General features: G+C 39.2%; 1 protein-coding gene across 1 annotated transcript in view; it reads left to right on the forward strand.

Moving 5' to 3' along the window:
- The window catches only part of SLC7A2 (solute carrier family 7 member 2), a 64,079-nt gene that overhangs the window by 27,503 nt on the left and 16,756 nt on the right, over positions 1-19,820 (forward strand). Inside the window, exons 2-4 of the mRNA XM_032413531.1 lie at positions 14,835-15,225; positions 15,701-15,856; positions 19,298-19,463. Of these exons, the coding sequence (XP_032269422.1) occupies positions 14,850-15,225; positions 15,701-15,856; positions 19,298-19,463 (698 nt within the window). The 5' untranslated portion in view covers positions 14,835-14,849. The remainder of the gene's footprint in view (positions 1-14,834; positions 15,226-15,700; positions 15,857-19,297; positions 19,464-19,820) is intronic.

Below are 19,820 nucleotides of genomic sequence, written 5' to 3' on the forward strand. Positions count from 1 at the left end.
TTAGAATTCTGAATTTGGCTTTTAAAGTTATCAGTGAAACAAAATGGACTCTAAATGACCCATCTGTATTGATACCTTTGAGAAGAGAAACCTAGGGTTTTAGTTGACTACAAACCAAGTCTGGTTCATTCATTCACTGAACAAATACTTATTGTGCTCCTATCCATATCACTAAATACACGGGGAATACACCAAGGGAACAAAATAGAGACTTTTCTTTCAAGAAGCTTCCAGTCTAAAGGAACATATTAGTTTCCCAGCATTGCCATAAAAAAGTACCACATACTAGGCAACTTAAATTAACAGATATTTATTGTCTCGAGTTCTGGAAACTAGAAGTCCAAAACCAAGGTGGCAGCAGGGCCATGCTCCTTCTGAAACCTGCAGGGAAGATTCCGTCCTTAGTGCTCTAGCTTCTGGTGGTGGCCATGAATCTTTGGTGCTCCTCAGCTTGCGTCACTGTGATGTCTGCCTCTGTCATCACATGACATTCTCCCCGTGTGTATCATTCACATGGCGTTGTCCTCTTCTTTTTTTTTTTTAAAGGTTTTTTTTTTTTTAATTTATTTAAGAGAGAGAGAGAGAGAGTGTACGAGAGGGGGGAAGGTCAGAGGAAGAAGCAGACTCCCCACCAAGCAGGGAGCCCAATGTGGGACTCGATCCTGGGACTCCAGGATCATGACCTGAGCCGAAGGCAGTCGCTTAACCGACTGAGCCACCCAGGCGCCCCGCGTTGTCCTCTTCTTATAAGCACACCAATCATATTGGATTAGGGCTCACCCTATTGACCTCATCTTCACTTGATAACACCTGCAATGACCCTGTTTCCAAATAAGGTCACCAAATAAGGTACCAGGATTTAGGACTTCAGCATATCTTTTGGGGGAGCACTGTTCAACCCATAACAAGGATTAAAAGCTACTCATCCAAGTGGTTGACTGTAATTATGATAAAGAAAAAGTGCCATAAAAATACAGTGCCATGAGAACAAGTAATAGGGTGACCGCAGTTAGCTTGGGGGAGGGCATCAAGAATGATTGGGAGCTGTCCAGACAAAGAGGAGTCACCTGCCTCCCCTCCGTCAGGAATGAAAGGGGCCCTGCACTGAAGGTGAGGTGGGGAATGATTTCCTCCAAGGTCCCCTACAAGAAATATCCATTAGGATTTCAAATGTGATGTTAAGGTTTCTAAAATACATTTACCATACTTTATAATTAAAATTAAAGAGCATTAAAAAGGCTTTAAGATTAAATGTCATTGGGGATTATTAAACAACTGAATTCTTTAAAAAAATCTTTGTAATACCATGTGATAGGTCAATTAAATCTCAATTAAAAAAAAACACCTTTGGGGTGCCTGGGTGCCTCAGTTGGTTAAGCATCTGCCTTCGGCTCAGGTCATGATCCGGGGGTCCCGGGATGGAGCCCCAAGTTGGGCTTCCTGCTCAGTGGGGAGTCTGCTTCTCCCTCTCCCTCTGCACCCCTTCCCCTCCCCCTGCTCTTGCTCTCTCTCGCTCTCTCTAAAATAAATAACATCTTAAAAAAAAAAAATCTTTGCAGAATTACTTAGATGCATTTGTCTTTCCTGACACTCTGCAGCAATCACAGGAGGTGTCCTTCATCTCACATCTTTGGTTCAACTACCTCTTTCCTTTTCCTGATGTTCTGTCAGTTGTCCTGACTCGGCTTGTTCTATCCGACTGGCTCCTAGAGATTGATTGCCAGTCGTTCATGTTAAGCCAAAGAAATCCTATTTAGAAGTGATGGTATATAAATGAGTGCAATCTTTTTTACACCAAACAAGCAGTTTTACCTTCACTGGGGGAGGAGGGAGCGGGAGGGTGTGTAGATTAAGTGAAAGTTAATATCACTGCCCAAGTGTCATAGGACCCAGTCCCATGGGGGGGGGGGGTCATATTCAAAGAAACACTGACCAGAAACACTGACCAGCTGCCAACAGTATACCTAAACGGAATTTCAACTTTCCCTTGTGTCTCTTGAAGGACATCAGCTCTTCCTCCACACCAGCCCTTCTCCATGCCAGTGGACCTGCTCTAGGCTGCAGTGTTCTCCTGCCTGCCCCCACCCCACCGCCAGCCCTTTATTAGATACATCAGCTTCTCAGCTTTAATTTCTCTAAGTGTGGTGTGTGTGTGTTTTACCTCTTTGAGTCAAAAGGAAACTCAGGAGCTGACAGAGAAGGCAAGAAAGAACCTTCCTGCTGTCTCTGCAGTGACTCAGAGGGCCTGAGAATGAACCCTCCATAGAGGACAAGGGGGTGACACAGGCCAATAAATCTTGTCACCTGTATGTGGGCGAGAAGACAAACGTGTGAGGGGTCGTCGGTGGGCAAACTGGACTATAGGGTTCATGTGGAGAATAGCAAAATAGAAGGCTAGGAAGAGCACAGGCTGAGCCCCGTGGCACATGGGGTGCTTGTGAAGCCCAGGCTCAGGTGTTGGGGGTTGCTGGAGAGATGGCAGGACGCACATTAGATACAAGAGTACCTAAATAGATCCCTAGTATTAAAGTGCGGCTCACTCCCGGTATTTCATAATCCTCTGTTCTTTTGGAGTACGCTGATATTCATAAGCATTTCCAAGCGTATTTTAAAGTGACAGACATTAAAGTCTCTTTGACCAAAATCATTCTTTTCAAATCTCTGCACAGCATGGTTTCAAAGTGTTGCTTCCTCTTACAGGCATGATCCTGTAAAGTCAGGATTAGGATGTAATGGTGCTGGTTTCCTGGACAGAGCTGGAATTCCCAGCCCCACATGTGATATTTCTCTCTCTGCATGTTGGTGCTAAACTCTGAAGGTCAGATGGAACAGCTCTTCACAAAGCAGCAGGGGTGTGAGGATGAAGGGAGTTTATTTATCTTTTTGTTACATTCCAGGTGGACCATTGCCACGTTGTAATACAGAACCCTTCTAGAGGTTTTCAGAGGCAAGAAGGCCAACATAATAGTTTTTAATTGGGGCTAATGAAAAGATTAAAAATGAGTGTTTTTAAAAAGAAGTTTGAGAAACTCTGTGAGTAGTACGTACGTGTGTACATATTTTTTAAATTTCTGCTTAATTGGCAGGTCTTCTAATGCTCTATACTTTTTCTTTTTATAAATCATACTCCTTGTGGAGCCCACTCTTCACACATTATTTAAATAATTTACTTGTTTAGGGAACTCTCATTAATCAGCCATTACCAAGTAGAGTTTTTAGCAGATTATGAGATAATTTGAATTTTAAATTGTAGAGTAACTTAAGCCATTGCTATTAGAAATTAAAAATCAAAATAGATGTTTCCAGGAATTTCTGATTAAGAGTTTGCAGATTAATATGATTATTTTAAGGTTTTGTTACTATTTATTAAGGAAAAGATTAAGTCTTTATACAAAAAGACAGGATCCTCTTCCAAAAAAGGAAATTTTCAAATAAAGGAAAGGTCAAACTTTGAAGTAATGGATTTTAAAAGTGGCTGATTATATAAATTGTCAGAATTTCAAAATTAGTTTTTAAAGATTATGAATGCTATTTTGTTCTGAGGACTAGTTAAGCAGTGTTCAGCTTTTTTCTTTTTCTTCTTTTTTTTTCAATGACTTCTAGAGTGGAAGAATGGATAAGAAATCAGGTTAGTCATGGCTCCTGCCCAGAAGTCCCCAAGCCCAGCCTAAGTCCCAATAGGGCGCCTCCTCTTGTCTGTCCCCATAGTACCCTGGACTTCGCTTACCCACAAGCATACTATATGGTAATGGCCAGTTGTATTTGTCTTTCTCCCTCTGCCTGTATCCACACGTCCCTTGGAATTTTCTTTAGAATTTGCATTTATTTTTTAAGGTTTTATTTAAATTCCAGTTAGCATACAGTGAAAAATTTCGGGTGTACAATATAGTGATTCAACACTTCCATACAACACCCAGTGCTCATCACAACAAGTGTCCTCCTTAATCCCCATCACCTATTTAACCAATCCCCCCCCACCTCCCCTCTGGTAACCATCAGTTTGTTCTCTATAGTTAAGTGTCTGTTTCTTGATTTGTCTCTCTCTCTCTCTCTCTCTCTCTCTCTCTCTTTCTTTCCCCGTGCTCATTTGTTTTGTGTCTTAAATTCCACTTATGAGGGAAATCATATGGTATTTGTCTTTCTCTGACTTATTTTGCTTAGCATAATACTCTCTAGCTTCATCCATGTTATTGCAAATGGCAAGATTTCATTCTTTTTTATGGCTGAGTAGTATTCCATTATAAGTGTCCATCAATTGAAGAATGGATAAAGAAGATGTGGTATACTTATATATGTAAATTGCATTTAAACCATTTCCTTTTTCCTTTTTGGAATTGTAAGACTTAATCTTTTAGAGAAATTTGAAGTTCATTCAGCAATTGATAGGTCAGATTCAGTCTGTGCAATATTACAAGGATTAAGAAAAAGTTTGGTTAAAACTTAAGTTGTGGAAATTGTTTGCAGTTATGGCATATTAATAAGTAGAACATAAATATGACAAGAATGTCAGACCTTAGTGGAAAGGACCTCATTATTTCAAATTATTTTAGTTTTAAAAATTCTTCTTCGTTTTCATCTCCTAAACTTAAATCTTTGAGGTTCTGAATCATGATGATGAACTGGTACTGTTTTAATTACTTTCTCTGAGCACAGAATAGAAATGTTTTATTTAGATTTATCTGAAGCCAACATGAACTTCCAAACCCCTTTCAGCCAATAGCAGTAGTTCAACAATCCGCCAAGATGCTGATGATACAAATCTCTGGTGACACATTGTTTCTGTATTTTAAGAAGTATCAAAACAAACATGCTTTGCAAAATTGAAAATATAGTTTCAAAAACGACAATTTTCAAGAAGTGACTTTCCAGCAAAACCATAAACCATGGGTACACTCAGCATAGTATCCATCTAAATTTTGTGAACTTGAACTAAAAACGAATCTGAATTCTGCTTGAATTCCTTTTCTGCCACAGTTTGAGAGAAGGAATTTTGCTCAGCATTGAAACAAAAGTGGTTGAATTCTAACAATTAATTAAATTGAAGTTAGCTTTTGGGGGAGGGTGCAGGGTGGTGGGTGACTTGAGAGGAATACTTTGACTCTGTTTGGAAGGAGAATGATTAGAGGAAATCAGAGTGTTCTAAAGTATTTAGAACACCAAGTGTTCTAAAGTACTTCTTCAGACAAAAAGAGCTTTCTTGTATTTTTAACACCCGTCCTAGTCCATGAACATACTGCTAGATTATTTAATCTGAAATTCAACTACTGATCTAGAAATAAGTAAAAATAACCTTCCTGAGCAATGGCTCTTAGTTAGCAGGAACCTGAGTTTGTCCAGTTCATCTGGATTTTTTGACATCCTTGAGCTGGCTCTAATTTGTGTGGATAAGTGGAGTAAAATCAGAATTAAGGTAATAGTTTGTTTTTAATTTTGACAAATTAAACAAATTTTAAAATTTATTTTTAAACAGTTCCTTGAGAAGGAATACTGAATGCATCGCTGCTTATGAAGATGAGCAGCTTCAGCACATGTTAGCCCAGCAGATAGCCACAATAGAATTCAGGGGCATTTAGGAGGATTACTGAATCGTGGCGATTGGAGCCACACTAGTCAATGATTTTAGAGATTTAAACGTTAGTTAGCTAGAAAGCTCATTTATTTAGAATGCCTTGTTCCATGAAGTCACCATGACACATATTACTGTGTCTGTTTTTGGGTATGCAAAGAGCCAGACATGGAAGTTTTAATCTGTATTCTAGAAGCATATATTTAAAGTTAATATGCATTTATTTTTTTCATGTTTAGAGTGGGAGTACAAGTTTTCCATGATCAAAACAAAACAATCAATCATCCAAAGACAGTTTTGCTAAAATAATTCTGACATTAATTGTTCATTCCCTTTTATTGTCATCTATAAACTATAGTTGCCCCCAACATGGGGGTCGGGGCACCAATCTTCCTCAGAGTCAGAAATCCAGAAATCCTTTTGACTCCCCCAAAACTTAGCTATTAATAGCCTACTGTCGACCAGAAGCCTTACAGATGATATAAATAGTTAACACATATTTTGTATTTTATACTCATTCTATACAGTATTCTTACATTAAAGTAAGCTAGGGGAAGGAAAATGTTATGAAGAAAATCTTACGGAAGAGAAAATACATTTATAAAGCTGTACTGTATTTATTGAAAAAATGTGTGCACGAGGGCCTGTGCAGGTCAAACCTGCGTTGTTCAAGGGTCAACTGTGTATGCCACATAAAATTAGAATTTTACGAGTTCTCGATAAAATGAGAGCTCAGCAATCTACCCCCTAGCCTACAAACTTGTCTGGCCCTGTCCTCCCCTGTCCTCCTTCTTGACTCTTAGGGCAGAGGTGCCATTTCTCCTTCTACCTGACTCTTCATCTCAGCTCTGGATCCCAGTCTTCCACATCTCAAGGACCTTCCTGATCCATTCTCACTTCTCTATGCTCTACCTCTCTGTCTCTCTCTACAGGCACTTTCCCTTCAGGGTCTAAACGCAGTAAATTCCTTCTTTATACAAAGTCTCCCTTTGACTCCATGGGCTCCTCATGTCATTTGCTTGAAAAAAACCACCTGAGCTTTTCTTTGTTTCCCCACCTCTCATTTCTCAGCCCAATGCACCTGGCTTACACCCTCACAAAGCCACATAAATTTCTTCTGTCAAGGTCCCCAAAGACTTCCTTGTCACTAAATCCCCAGATCATACTTTGTTCCTTCTCTTCAAGCACTGCCTGGCCCCATTGACCACTCTTTTCCTTCCTCAAAGGCTCACTCCCCTTTTGGGTCAGAACTTCCGGTTCCTTCTACCACTCTTGTCTCTTCTTCTCAGCCCCTCTATGGGTTCTTCTTCTTCTTCCCATTCCTTAAATGTGTGGATCTTTGGTGTTTTGTTCCCTTCCCTTCTCATATACAATCTGTCACTGGGTGATATTGTCCACTTAATTTCCTCTCTGTGCTGGTAATTCTCCTATCTCCTGTCTTCTGTCTTCTTAAGCTTTGTTGACCATGTGACAGTCCCATACAGATCTTAAAATCAGGGTGGTCAGAAAGAAACTTTCTCTCTTATTCCTTAAGTAAAGGACACACAAACCATCTAGAAACCATGGGCCCAAATTCCAGTCACTAACTTCTGTATCCTTCACCTCCTGAACAGCTCAGAGATCATTCATTTCCCTTCACCCCACTGCCTTCACTCTAGAGCAGGTCAGAGTCCCTTGTGCCTTGATCATTTCAGGAGCCTGGTTTCCTTTCTTCCTAACTCCAGTCTTGATCTTTCTCATCCCTTCCCTATAATACAGTCAGAATGATAGTTGTCAAGTTGTATATCTGGCCTAAAGTCCTTCAGTGATTCCCCCACTGACCTCAGGATAAAGTTCAAGCTCCTTGCATGGCCTAGGGACCCCTCTGCTTACCCCATTTTCCTAGCTTCTCCTCAAGCCCCTAAGCTCTATGGTATATTGAACCAAGATTTTTCTTCCGCCTTGTAAAAAGCTGTGTCTTTCAGGTAGGTGGGTATAAAGGACAGGCCTAATGCATATTCCACTCAATGAGTACCTTATTGGAAAAATATCTGAACAAATTAAGTTATTCCATCAGATTACCTGCTCTTGGAAAGAAGAGGGATTATCAGGAAATTCACCAGAAATGGTAAGAAGTAGCAGAAGTCTTGAAGGGTTGAAATTGGGAGTAGAGCCCCATAGAGTAGGACCTACTGATAACACCTTCATTTTCTTTAGTAGCTTCCAGTTTCAAGGAACAGAGACCACTCAAAATAGCTTATGTGAACAGCGAGTTTGTTGAAATGACTCCGGGGACTCTCACACACCCAACATCAGGAAGGACGGCAAGGCCTCAGGGAAGAGAGAAGTTGACCGGCGCGTGCCCCTCTGTGTCTCCCTGCTGGGGTGGCAGGCCTCTCTGCTCTCTTAAATCGCTGCCGTCTGGCTTCTGCTCTCACCTACTTGGTTTCCACATAGTGTCAGCCTGGCTCCCAGTCTGCACGACTTCAGCCTGAGCACTGGACCATCTGACCGTTTTAGTTGTGATATTCAGGTTTTCAAGAAGATTGACTGAGCGTACCCGCTCAGGGGCCTGTCTCTGGTCTGGTTATCTGTGGCTTGGGGCAGGGGGGGCGGGATGGACAGTGCTGTGGGAACAGATCCTCTTCCTTCTTTCAAGGAGGTGTGGGTAGGTGGGTCATGACAGCTCCTTGGCAAGGCGGTGGGACAGCCTAGTTAGTGGCTGTGAATAAAAGCTTCAGAGTCACACCTGCTGGGTTCATCCCTCGTTCCACCTGCTAACTGTAATATTGCCCAGCCTTTCTCGGTCTCTGTTTCCTCATTTATGCTATGAGATTCACAGGAGTCCTGATCTTATGCGGATACTGTGAAGATTCTTGAAGGAATAAACTAAAAGGACTTAGATCAATACCTGGCACATGGGAAATGCTGAATGAATGTTAGTTTTATTAGTATAGCACTTACAGACTTGGGATGGGTGTGAAACCACTTTGGAAAGGGCCTCTCCTGATGTTGGAAATGGTACGTAGAAGATGACAGGGCCCAGCAGAGGACAAACTTCCTTCCCTAGCTGCCAGGGGAGAGAGAACAGGTGGTACCCTCTGGCATTCAGAGTGATTTATTAGCCAGAGATTGCTAATACCTAACGGGGATGGGCATCTGCCTGGTGCCGAAGTGTGCCACCAAGATCCTTGATGGTGGAAGTGGGATGCTGACTGGGCAGATACTCTGGTTACCAAGGTGCTGAGGACTCTGGTTTCTTTTCTTTTTTTTTTTTTTTTACTTCCCCTCTATTCCAACCCTGAAAACTGAAGCTGGAAAACTTAATGTTTTAGGTTTTTTTTAAAGATTGTATTCATTTTGGGCGCCTGGGTGGCTCAGTTGGTTAAGCGACTGCCTTCGGCTCAGGTCATGATCCTGGAGTCCCGGGATCGAGTCCCGCATCGGGCTCCCTGCTCAGCGGGGAGTCTGCTTCTCCCTCTGACCCTCCTCCCTCTCATGCTCTCTGTCTCTCATTCTCTCTCTCTCAAATAAATAAATAAAATCTTTAAAAAAAAAAAAAAAAAAAAAAAAAAGATTGTATTCATTTATTTGAGAGAAAGAGAGTGAGTATGGGGGGGAGGGCAGAGGAAGAGGGAGAAGCAGGCTCCCCGATGAGCAGGAAGCCCAATGTGGAGCTGATCCCAGGACCCTGAGATCATGACCTGAGCAGAAGGCAGACATTTAACCAACTGAGCCACCCAGGCGCCCGTGGAAAACTTAATGTTTTTTTAGTTGCTCTGCATCTATCTCAATGAAACGGCAAGGGATACCTTATTCCTGGATTTTTGCCTTTACTAAATAAAGATAAATGGGTTCACATTGTAAAGTACCAGCTACCTTTGCAAACTCTATCAGCTGTTCATTTATTTGTTGGATGTCCTTAGGAAAGATGCTTGTCTCTGTCTGGATTTTGTATCAGAAATTATGAAATAGTTTAACTTCCTTATAGTACTGATTTGATATAAAAGGGAAGAAAATATAAATGTCATTGCTACATTGATTATTGGCCTGAATTGGGTGATTGATTTTTACTTATTTCTACATTTGTGTTCACCTATCTGGAGAAAATTCTGGAAGAAGATATTGTTCAGAAAATTTGATTTGGAGAAAAGATAAGCTTTGGACCAAATGTAAGTGAAATGTATATGAAAAAGTATTTTTGTTTCTCAAAAAAAGAAAAGTTTTAGGTTTGAATGCAAAGGTTTGTTGTTGTTTGTTTTTGTTTTTACTAACCAAAGTGAACAGTTAACCATTTTCGATGATCTCTTATCCTGCGTTATATTTTCAATATATTTTTTGAGAAATTAATCTCTTAAACATACATAAAAAGAATGAAAGTCAATAATTTAATGGTATTATGTCCGTATCCCTCTTCTCCTTTTTGCTAAATTATTTAACCTACAATATAATTTGAAAATATGTTTTTGAGCTTTAAACTTGTAGAAATATAATTGATACGGAGCCTGGAGATTGCAAACCCCAAAGCTCTAGTTCAGAAGAGAGAAAATCACAATGGGGCAGAGATCCCAGTTCTTTACAAGGTTTAATTCCTTTCCCCCTGTCAGTCCAGAAACTGAAAATGCAGATTGTCTCATCATGAAACTAGCAACTCAAATGAGGCAAGAAAAAGTGGTTTCTGAGCAGCTAATTTGTGGAGGATTTGTTGGAAGGCCCACCCCACTGTCTAGCTGCAGCTGTTTTTTCCTGTAAGATTTATTGTCAGGACCTGCGATACTGACACAGAGGATTAAGTGTGAGATTTTGCTTTACTTAGGGGAGGAGAGGAAAGATTCACTTCTATGAGACTAAATACTACATCAAACGTTTGAACACAAGTGAAAATCCAGGATTGACTTTTGACTGTATTTAGCAGATTCTAAAAGATTTCTGTGGTTAGTTGAAGGGAAGTCTGCTCTGGGGCATCATCATATCCTCAGAGCTAGGAATTTACTTGACCTAAAATTCTCTGTCAAGTTTGTAGCCTGGGTTGGAGAATTTTGAGAAGGAGGTGATTCCAAGTTGCTGAGGAAGTAATTTAGCTTTCTGGCAAGAATTAATAGGGCTCCATCAGGGAGGTAGGTGTCTTGAAACAGTTATACTTAGGGTTAGGGGCGAGGGAGGGACTGAGGAAGATCTAACTGTATCATCGAATTCATTAAATTCACTCAGAGATTTTTCTGCTAGAGGGTATATGGTAGATCTCTCCTAACCCTCCTTTGGTTAATAGCATTTTCAAATCTAAGCTTTCTTTCAAAAGTCTTCTCCAAAAGCTTAGATGATTGTCCTTTACTATATATTTCTGGAGGAAATAATAATCCTCGGTCACAATAGCAATAGCTCACAGTGGATATGATGGTGCAGATCATTGTCTGCTCTTGGAAAAACTGTGCCCTCCAGACCAATGGAATTACCTTCAAAATTCCTGCATATTCTCCCTGCATCATTATTTGTTGATGAGACAACCCACCAAAGCCCAGGCAAAGACAGTGGATACAGACCTGAGTCAAAGGATATGTATGAATGGATTTTGTTTGTCAGCAATGAAAATAACTTGGAGAAGTGTGATAAAGTTATCATAACCATCTCCCATAAGGAGCCTATCTTTTTAGGAAAAGGAAAAGTTATAAATATATGTAAATATCAAATTCTATCACTGAGAGTAAGTACAAAAAGCTTTTGTTCCCTCATTCCCTTGTTGCCCATTCTACCTTCCTAAATCAGTCTGTCTCCACAAAAACATAATTTACAAAAGCACAGGGTTCTTTTTTCTTTATTGACTAAACACTGTGTGATATACCTGCCAGGATTTAATATATGTTTGTTTAATGATGATTCATTAAGTTGACCCAGGATGTTTTTACGTTGCTTTTCTCTCATCCCATTATATTTCTGCAAAATTGGTTTTGTGTCATAGCTTTTGCAATCAGTATTTTATCAGATAGGTGTGCGTAGTTGAGGCTGTTTGCAAGGGACATTGTGTAACCTGTTCGTTTTGAGAAGAGTTTCTGACGTATGCATTTCTGTTACTCAAAGCAAATGAATGCCTGACAAGTGGCAGCTTTGTTGTATTTCCTCAGGGCAACGTAGAAAAACTGAACATAAAATACTTTCCATTTTTAATACACAAGAGGCAGTAGCTACCAGATCTCATCTGATTAAAGCTGTACATTTCTGTAAAACCCTTCTGCTTCCTATGTAAACAGGAAGCAAATTCATTTTTCTGTTGACAAGATGAGGGTCACTCATGTATTGATTTTGGGTAATTGTTCATAAAATTTTCCCTATTTTTCACGTTTCTAAGAGGTATGTAGTATTGGTTGGCTGGCTTATTCCCTTTCATTTTTATGGTGGATTTTGTGTGCGTTTTTTTGTTTTGTTTTGTTTTTTAGAAATTTCACAAACAACATTGTGGCCATATTACCAGAAAAAAAGAATTTAAAAAAATAAATAAAAGCTCCCCCACAATCCTGCCACTCACCTTTCTTCTTAGTTTTCCTTGCTTCCTTCCAGATTCTTTCCCCTTCAGTATGTAGTAGCTGCAGAATTGGCATCTTTTATTCATAAAATCTGGGGTTGACCAAGTACTTTATCAAGAGTGTTTCATTTGGGGAGCCTGGGTGGCTCAGTTGGTTAAGCGACTGCCTTCGGCTCAGGTCATGATCCTGGAGTCCTAGGATCAAGTCCCGCTCCATCAGTTGGGCTCCCTGCTCAGCAGGGAGTCTGCTTCTCCCTCATGTGCTCTCTCTCTCATTCTCTCTCTCTCAACTAAATAAAATCTTTAAAAAAAAAAAAAAAGAGTGTTTCATTTGGTTAAGTGACAAACAGGGGTGCTTCATTTTGCCTATCACTTGTTCCCTAAAGTTGTAGATGACATGTCCCCATTCTCACATGATCCTAAATCATTACTAAAATTTAGTGGTTCTTCATTTCTGAGCACTTTCCAGTTGGCAGGGATCCCTACTTCATCTCTGCACACCTCTGTATAAAAACACTTGAATGATCCGGAAGGTCAGCATTTAGTAAACGCCTTCACTTCCCCTGTCCCCATCTCATCTGGTCTTTCTATAACTTCACCTTTTCACTTCCTGATTCGTTCTTAAGCAGATCACTTTCTCCCTTCTGGTTGTGTTATCTGAGATATAGCTCTTTAAGGGCTAGGTAGGGGTAGAAATTGACACACATTTGATTTAGAGAAATATTAGGTTTTGACTTGGGAAGCTAGAATATTGACAAAATTGGAGATGTCATGTGTATTTGCAAATTTTTCAACAAGTATTTGTGAAGTGCCTGGCTCGGCACTCTGTCGGGTGGTATGGACGACACCTATGTGTAACACTTTATTTTTACCGTCAAGGAATCTTTCACTCATTTTCCTGTATCTGTGGGATTTTTCTTTTTTTTTTTTTTTTTTTTTTTTTTTTTTTGATTTTATTTATTTATTTATTTGAGAGAGAGAATGAGAGAGAGAGAGCGAGCATGAGAGGGGGGAGGGTCCGAGGGAGAAGCAGACTCCCTGCCGAGCAGGGAGCCCGATGTGGGACTCGATCCCAGGACTCCAGGATCATGACCTGAGCCGAAGGCAGTCGCTTAACCAACTGAGCCACCCAGGCGTCCCGGGATTTTTCTCTACATTCTTTGAACTAGCTGCTTTTGAAGTCAAGCACTTGCATTTACATTGATACGTGAGTCATGTTCAGGGAACTAGCTTTCTCCACGAGGTTTAGTGTAAAACTGGATTATTCCTATTCCAGAAATGTCTGTGTCTCTTACCAGCATCAAGTCATTTAGATTTAATATAGAAAATTCGTCTTTATTATTTTTCAAATACAATAATTTTAATAATGGTTGTCTTTTATAGATAGGAAGGATGAGAAATGTTCAAGGGTTTATTTTATAGGATAAAAAGCTCTAAGTTCTTCAGAGAAGATGCAAAGCTATGACCTCCTGAGGTCAGGTTATTGATAGTGACTATAACATCTCTGTCCATCATTGTGCAACAGAAATGGCAAACATGACTCTGAACTTCTGAAAGTTAAATACGCTTAATTTTATTGACTGATAAGCTGCATATACTATTATATTCCCTATTCTTCAGTTATTTCCCTGTCTGCTGAGTTATACATCTCTATAGACAAGGCCATGTAGGGTTTTTTAATTTTTATAGATCTTTTGCATGTAAGGTGTACATGTTTACTAGAGATAATTTAGAAATACATATTAGCAATATAATACATATTCTATGAAATACATAGAAGTAAAAATTAGCTCCCCACCCAAAGATCATCACGGTTAATATTTCGGCATTTTTAACTTCAGACTTTTTATTATAATGCATGTATATTTTTTTCCTTACTAGGATCCATGCTTTGTTTTATAACCTGATAATTTTTTTCAGTGTTAGGTTGTTTGGGCCTGTAGGATATGGGGAGAATGTCTTTCTATCTTATTCATTCTATTTAAAAAAGAACACATCATATTTGGCATGGACTTGGGGCTTATTTATCTATTTAGAATTCTCAAGTAAATGTAAATAAGCATGTGTGTTTTACTACAAATTCATACTCAGAGCATTGCCGAATAGCAGTTTTATTTAGAAAAATCCAGGTATGTTTTGGGGGGAGTTTTTTTTTATTCTAAAAGGTTCACATGGTTTCACATTAAAATGAAGAGACTGAAATGTAAACAGACCTAATGATGGCGTCTTTTACCTACTAGTAGACAATAACTAGACTGCAAGCCCCTTATGCTGGAGACGGTAAACACGCAGCACACCATTCTAGACATATTTCTTAGCACAATCCCTGGCATGTAATAAGGTGTAAAAAATAGGAGTCAGATGAATGATTGAAGAAAAGATGAGGTAACTCATCCCCTTGTTTGTGGTGAGGACAAATGAGCTGTGTCCTGGAAGAGATTTCTATCAGCCAATGTTTAAAAATTGTAGCGGCACAAATGAACCACAGTGGCAAATCTATTGAATCACCCAAAGCTTCCACTCCTTTGTTCCCCAAATAAGCCATTCTTTGCAGTCCCTTTTAAAAGGCCGTGTATGATTAGTGAACTCTAAGAAATTCACAGCTTTGACTTCTTCCACCCTCTCTCTGATTGCTCTAGGTGGCATTTCTAGGAACAAGTAAAACAAAAACAGAACGGTGCCGGTGCTGAACCTTTGTTGAGAAGCTGGGTCAATCCTTGGAGGGATGATGGTTCCCGAAGTGCTTCTAACCTCCTCCCTTCTCTTCCCCAGGCTACTCTCTTCAGAATGATTCCCTGCAGAGCTGCGCTCTCTTTTGCCCGATGTCTGATCCGAAGAAAAATCGTCACTCTGGACAGTCTAGAAGATTCCAAATTATGCCGCTGCTTATCCACCATGGACCTCATTGCTCTGGGGGTTGGAAGCACTCTTGGTGCTGGGGTTTATGTCCTTGCTGGAGAGGTGGCCAAAGCAGATTCTGGCCCCAGTATCGTGGTGTCCTTCCTCATTGCTGCCCTTGCTTCCGTGATGGCAGGCCTTTGCTATGCTGAATTTGGGGCCCGAGTTCCCAAGACTGGGTCTGCGTATTTGTACACTTATGTCACTGTTGGAGAGCTGTGGGCATTCATCACTGGCTGGAATCTCATTTTATCTTATGTGATAGGTATGTTGCAAAAAAAAAAAAAATATCAATCTACTGTGTGGAATGGTAGAGCTAGAGCTCCTGAGGCAGAGATCCTTGTAGGTCTGCATTAGTTAGTGACTGTGTGATCATGAGTGAGTTACTCGATCCCTGTGTGTCCCATTTATCTCACCTCTAAAGTGTCTCCTAATCGCAAAATGCAGTGATTCTGCTTCATCTCTGAATATGCTTCTGAGTGAGTTTGGAAACCTGCTTTAAAAAAAACCAAAAACCATAGTTCTTTAATGCAGATAAAGTTAGCTGATTCCACACTTATGGACGTGATTGGCTACTAATGTAGAACTGGAAAATTATCGAGATAATTTTATATGTGATTCAAATTTTCAATTCTGTCTGAACTAAACCGTGTTCATCCTAGAACAGAGTAGCAAAGGATGTCATGTTCATCTTCTCTCAGTGACCTGTATATTCTCTGAATGCTCTGTGTTTTGGGAAGGTACATCAAGTGTTGCAAGAGCATGGAGTGGCACCTTTGATGAACTTCTTAGCAAACAGATTGGCCAGTTTTTCAGGACGTACTTCAAAATGAATTACACCGGCCTTGCAGAGTATCCTGACTTCTTTGCTGTGTGCCTCATATTACTTCTAGCAGGTAAGGAAGCCAGTTGCGCTCCACCCTGAGATGAGCCAGACTAACTATCCCAGGAAAATAAGTTACCACTGGATTTGGGGACTGAGTTCCCAAGACAGGGTGGCATATTTATATGTTTAGGTTACTGTTGGGTATCTGTGGGCCTCATCACTGGCTGGAATCACATTTTTTCTTATGTGATAGACATGTTTTAAAAATAAATCTAAATTTTGTGGAACAGTAAAACTAACACTTCTAAGTAAATGATACTTGGAATGCACTAAAGAATGAAATAAGGCACATCGTTATAATACCAATTGGAGATTTGCAGGAATGGCAGTGAAGTTTCAATAAGGAAGAATGTATAATTTTTGGCCTTATTTTATCTTGTTAGCCTCAACTAAGGATATTTGCAAGCATACTATTTCTAGAAGAATTTCTGTCTATTCATGCCTTCATCTATGTAATGTAGTTATTTAGCTGAAAAGGAAGCATATTCAAACCATCTGTCATTTTTTAATGTAGACATTATGTAGACAAACATACTTGTTGCTAGAATTTTCCCATATTTTACAGTCATGTAGCATAGTAGTTTAGAAAGAAAGGCACAGGAATTAGAATCAGAACAACCAGGTTTTCAGTCCTACTTTGCCACTCACTATCTTTGGAACATTGAGTGGCATAATCTTTCTGTGACTCAGTTTGCTCATCCATAAAATGGGGATATCAGTGTGTATCTTGTAAAGACTTCTTGCCCAGTATATAGGAAGCACTTAGATGGCAGACAGTTTTATTTTGTAGGCATAGTTAATCCCTGCTGCCACCATATATTTGTTTTAATTATGTAAACATTTTCTATTGTGATTGCCATTCTCACCTGCACTCCTGCTCAACCAATCAAGGATTTCACTAAGAATAAATACTGTATTCTCACTTCCTACCTGATATCCCCTGGATAATCTGTCCCTTGTTTTCCTGTCCAGCCTTATCTCCAGTTACTTTCTCCCTTGCTTACAAAGGTCTGACAAAAATATCTTTCTATCATGAACTTTTTACTTGTAAAATTCTATGATTTAAAAAGTAGCTTTACCCTTAAAAAAGTCATTCATTAAATATTTCATGTAGGGTTAGGAACATGAACAAAATTTATAGCTCTAAAATATTTGGCATTATACCTGTAATGTCAAGGAAAATTACAACAATTGTTTCTCAACAGGTGATAGATTTCATTTGTTTTGCTTTCTAAACAGCCTAGCTAACATTGAATTAGTTATGTCATATTTTATTTAGGGATGGTTTCAATGATCTTAACATATTCAGCTTTAATCCCTAAGTGATGAGAAGCATGCAGCTGTGACACAGTTAGAATCATGAAAGTCCGTGGCAGGACTCGGGCCTTGGCCTGCATCATTGCCCCACGTCATTGACCAGTGTGTTCTTATTTTAAGTGTAGGCTAAGCTCATGCAATAACTTTGTCCCTAGAATCTCTGAAGATCAAAACCTTTGATTATAAATTTTGATTCATATTGTAATACCAAATGTCTTGTCAGCTGAAGCTTTTGCTTTATGAAAGACACAGGGAAGTGGCTGCAATATTTAGTTGAGATATTCATTGGTCGTTAATCCCAGAATAGAGAATGCACATGGGGTATTGGGAAATTCTCATAAAACGTGACAATGGCTTTGTTATTCTCTAAGCAGATAGCGGTATAGTGTGCAGTGTGTATTTCCAAAGTGTGTCGGTGTATAGTGGTTTCTAGTGCTACGGAACCAGTAATTATACCATTGATGCAGTGTCCTTTCTCTCATTATAGTTACATTATTGTAAAATTCTGGGAATTATACATGTAGAAGAATGAAATTCAGCTTTTCTCATCTCTACTTGGGTAATTTTGCTTATTTGATCCTGGGTGGTGTGGATTTGTGGAAGAAGCAAGTAGAGATATATGGCATAATCTCTTCATCACAAGTAACAAGTAAACTTTCTTTGGTCCATAATTCATATCCTATGTAAGATGGATTAAAGGTAAAAATGTGATAGGGGTGCCTGGGTGGCTCAGTTGGTCAAGCATCTGACTCTTGATTTCGGCTCAGGTCATGATCTCAGGGTCGTGAGATCGATCTTCACGTCAGGCTCTGTGCTGGGCATGGAGCTTGCTTAAGATTCTCTCTCTCCCTCTGCCCCTCCCCCACCACTTGCAACTACTCTTTCCCTCTCTTCTCCCTCTCTCTAAAAAATATGGACACACACACACACACATATGATAAATACAGTCATGAAAGTACTAGAAGGAAACAAAGATAAATGTTTTGGACTTAATATTGGGGAAAATCTTTCTAAAGATAAAAACTAAAGAGGAAAAATTTATGTTCTAAAACTTTCATATATATATATATATATATATATATATATATATATATTCAATCCTAAGAGTAAAAGTAAATGATAAACTGGGAAAAACATACGCAATACATGACAGAGAGCTTATAGCATTATTATATAAATAAATCTTACAAATTGATATAAATAGAATAACCTAATAGAAAAAAATGTGCCGCTTCAGTGGGGCCAAACTTTTTGGAGAATATTTCTGACAATGTGAACCAAAAACCTTGTATGAAAGGACATATCCTTGATATGGTATTACCTTATAGAACGTTATTTTAAAGCAATAATTAGAAAGTGTACAAAGATATTTATATAAAGGATGATGGTGTCAGTACTATTTATAGTTGTAAGAAACTAAGAGTTACCTGACAGTCTATAAATAAGGGATTATAGTGTTTTCATATTGTAGAAGAGTATGTGGTTGTTAAAAATGAGGTTATCTATTTGTCAGCATGAAAATGTGTGTGTATGTCTGCGTGTGTGTGCACGCCCGAAATTCTGGAGAAGAGACTATATTTGATCTTTATTCCCTTCATATTTTTGCTGTGTCTTCAAATAAGTTGAAAAGGAAATTGATTACTTTTACAATCAGAATATAAAATAAAGCTATTAAAATGGGAATCAATTAAAAAATATTATCTTTTTTGGTGAGACAGTTGAAGAATTATTTTATGTATTCTGTACATATGAAGCAGACATATGATTGAGCTTTTATTTTCAAAATTTTGCAGCCACTAACCTTGGCTTTTTTAGAACAGCATTGCGTTAAAATTCAGTTACTTTATCTCTACCTACCCACTGATAATAAGAACCAAAGTTACTAGATTTATTGATCTCTTGGAATGTGGTGTCTCCAGGCTATGAGCACCATCTGCCTTCGGCAACCAAGTTGGTTGTATTCAGGAGATCTTGTGACAGGTGAGTCAGAACTTGCAAGAGAAAGGGATAAATGTAAGTTAAATACATGGATGCTGGTAAAATAATATCCTAAAGCCTGTAACTGCCTCAAAATGCCATTGCTTTTACTAAAAGTTGGGTAAAAAAATTAAAATACCCATTCTTTTTTCCATAGGTCTTTTATCTTTTGGAGTAAAAGAATCCGCTTGGGTGAATAAAATCTTCACAGCTATTAATATCCTGGTCCTTCTCTTCGTTATGGTTGCTGGGTTTGTGAAAGGAAATGTGGCAAACTGGAAGATTAGTGAAGAGTTTCTCAAAAATATATCAGCGAGTGCCAGGTATAATATTTGGGCTTTTCCCTTCTTATTTTGAATGTGTTTTTGTCTTTGTTTTTAATTTGCCTGCTCTTGTCTTACATTTTCCTCTATAACAGTGGTTCTCAATTTTTTTTTTTTTTGCTGTGGAGACATTTCTGAGGGTCTGGTCTATTCCAAGATTCTTTTTTTTTTTTTTTTTTTTTTTTAAAGATTTTATTTATTTATTTGACAGAGAGAGACACAGCGAGAGAGGGAACACAAGCAGGGGGAGTGGGAGAGGGAGAAGCAGGATTCCCGCCGAGCAGGGAGCCCGATGTGGGACTCGATCCCAGGACCCTGGGATCATGACCTGAGCCGAAGGCAGACGCTTAACGGCTG

Source organism: Phoca vitulina, unplaced genomic scaffold (assembly GCF_004348235.1).
Source record: "Phoca vitulina isolate PV1807 unplaced genomic scaffold, GSC_HSeal_1.0 scaffold15, whole genome shotgun sequence".
Lineage (NCBI taxonomy): Eukaryota > Metazoa > Chordata > Mammalia > Carnivora > Phocidae > Phoca > Phoca vitulina.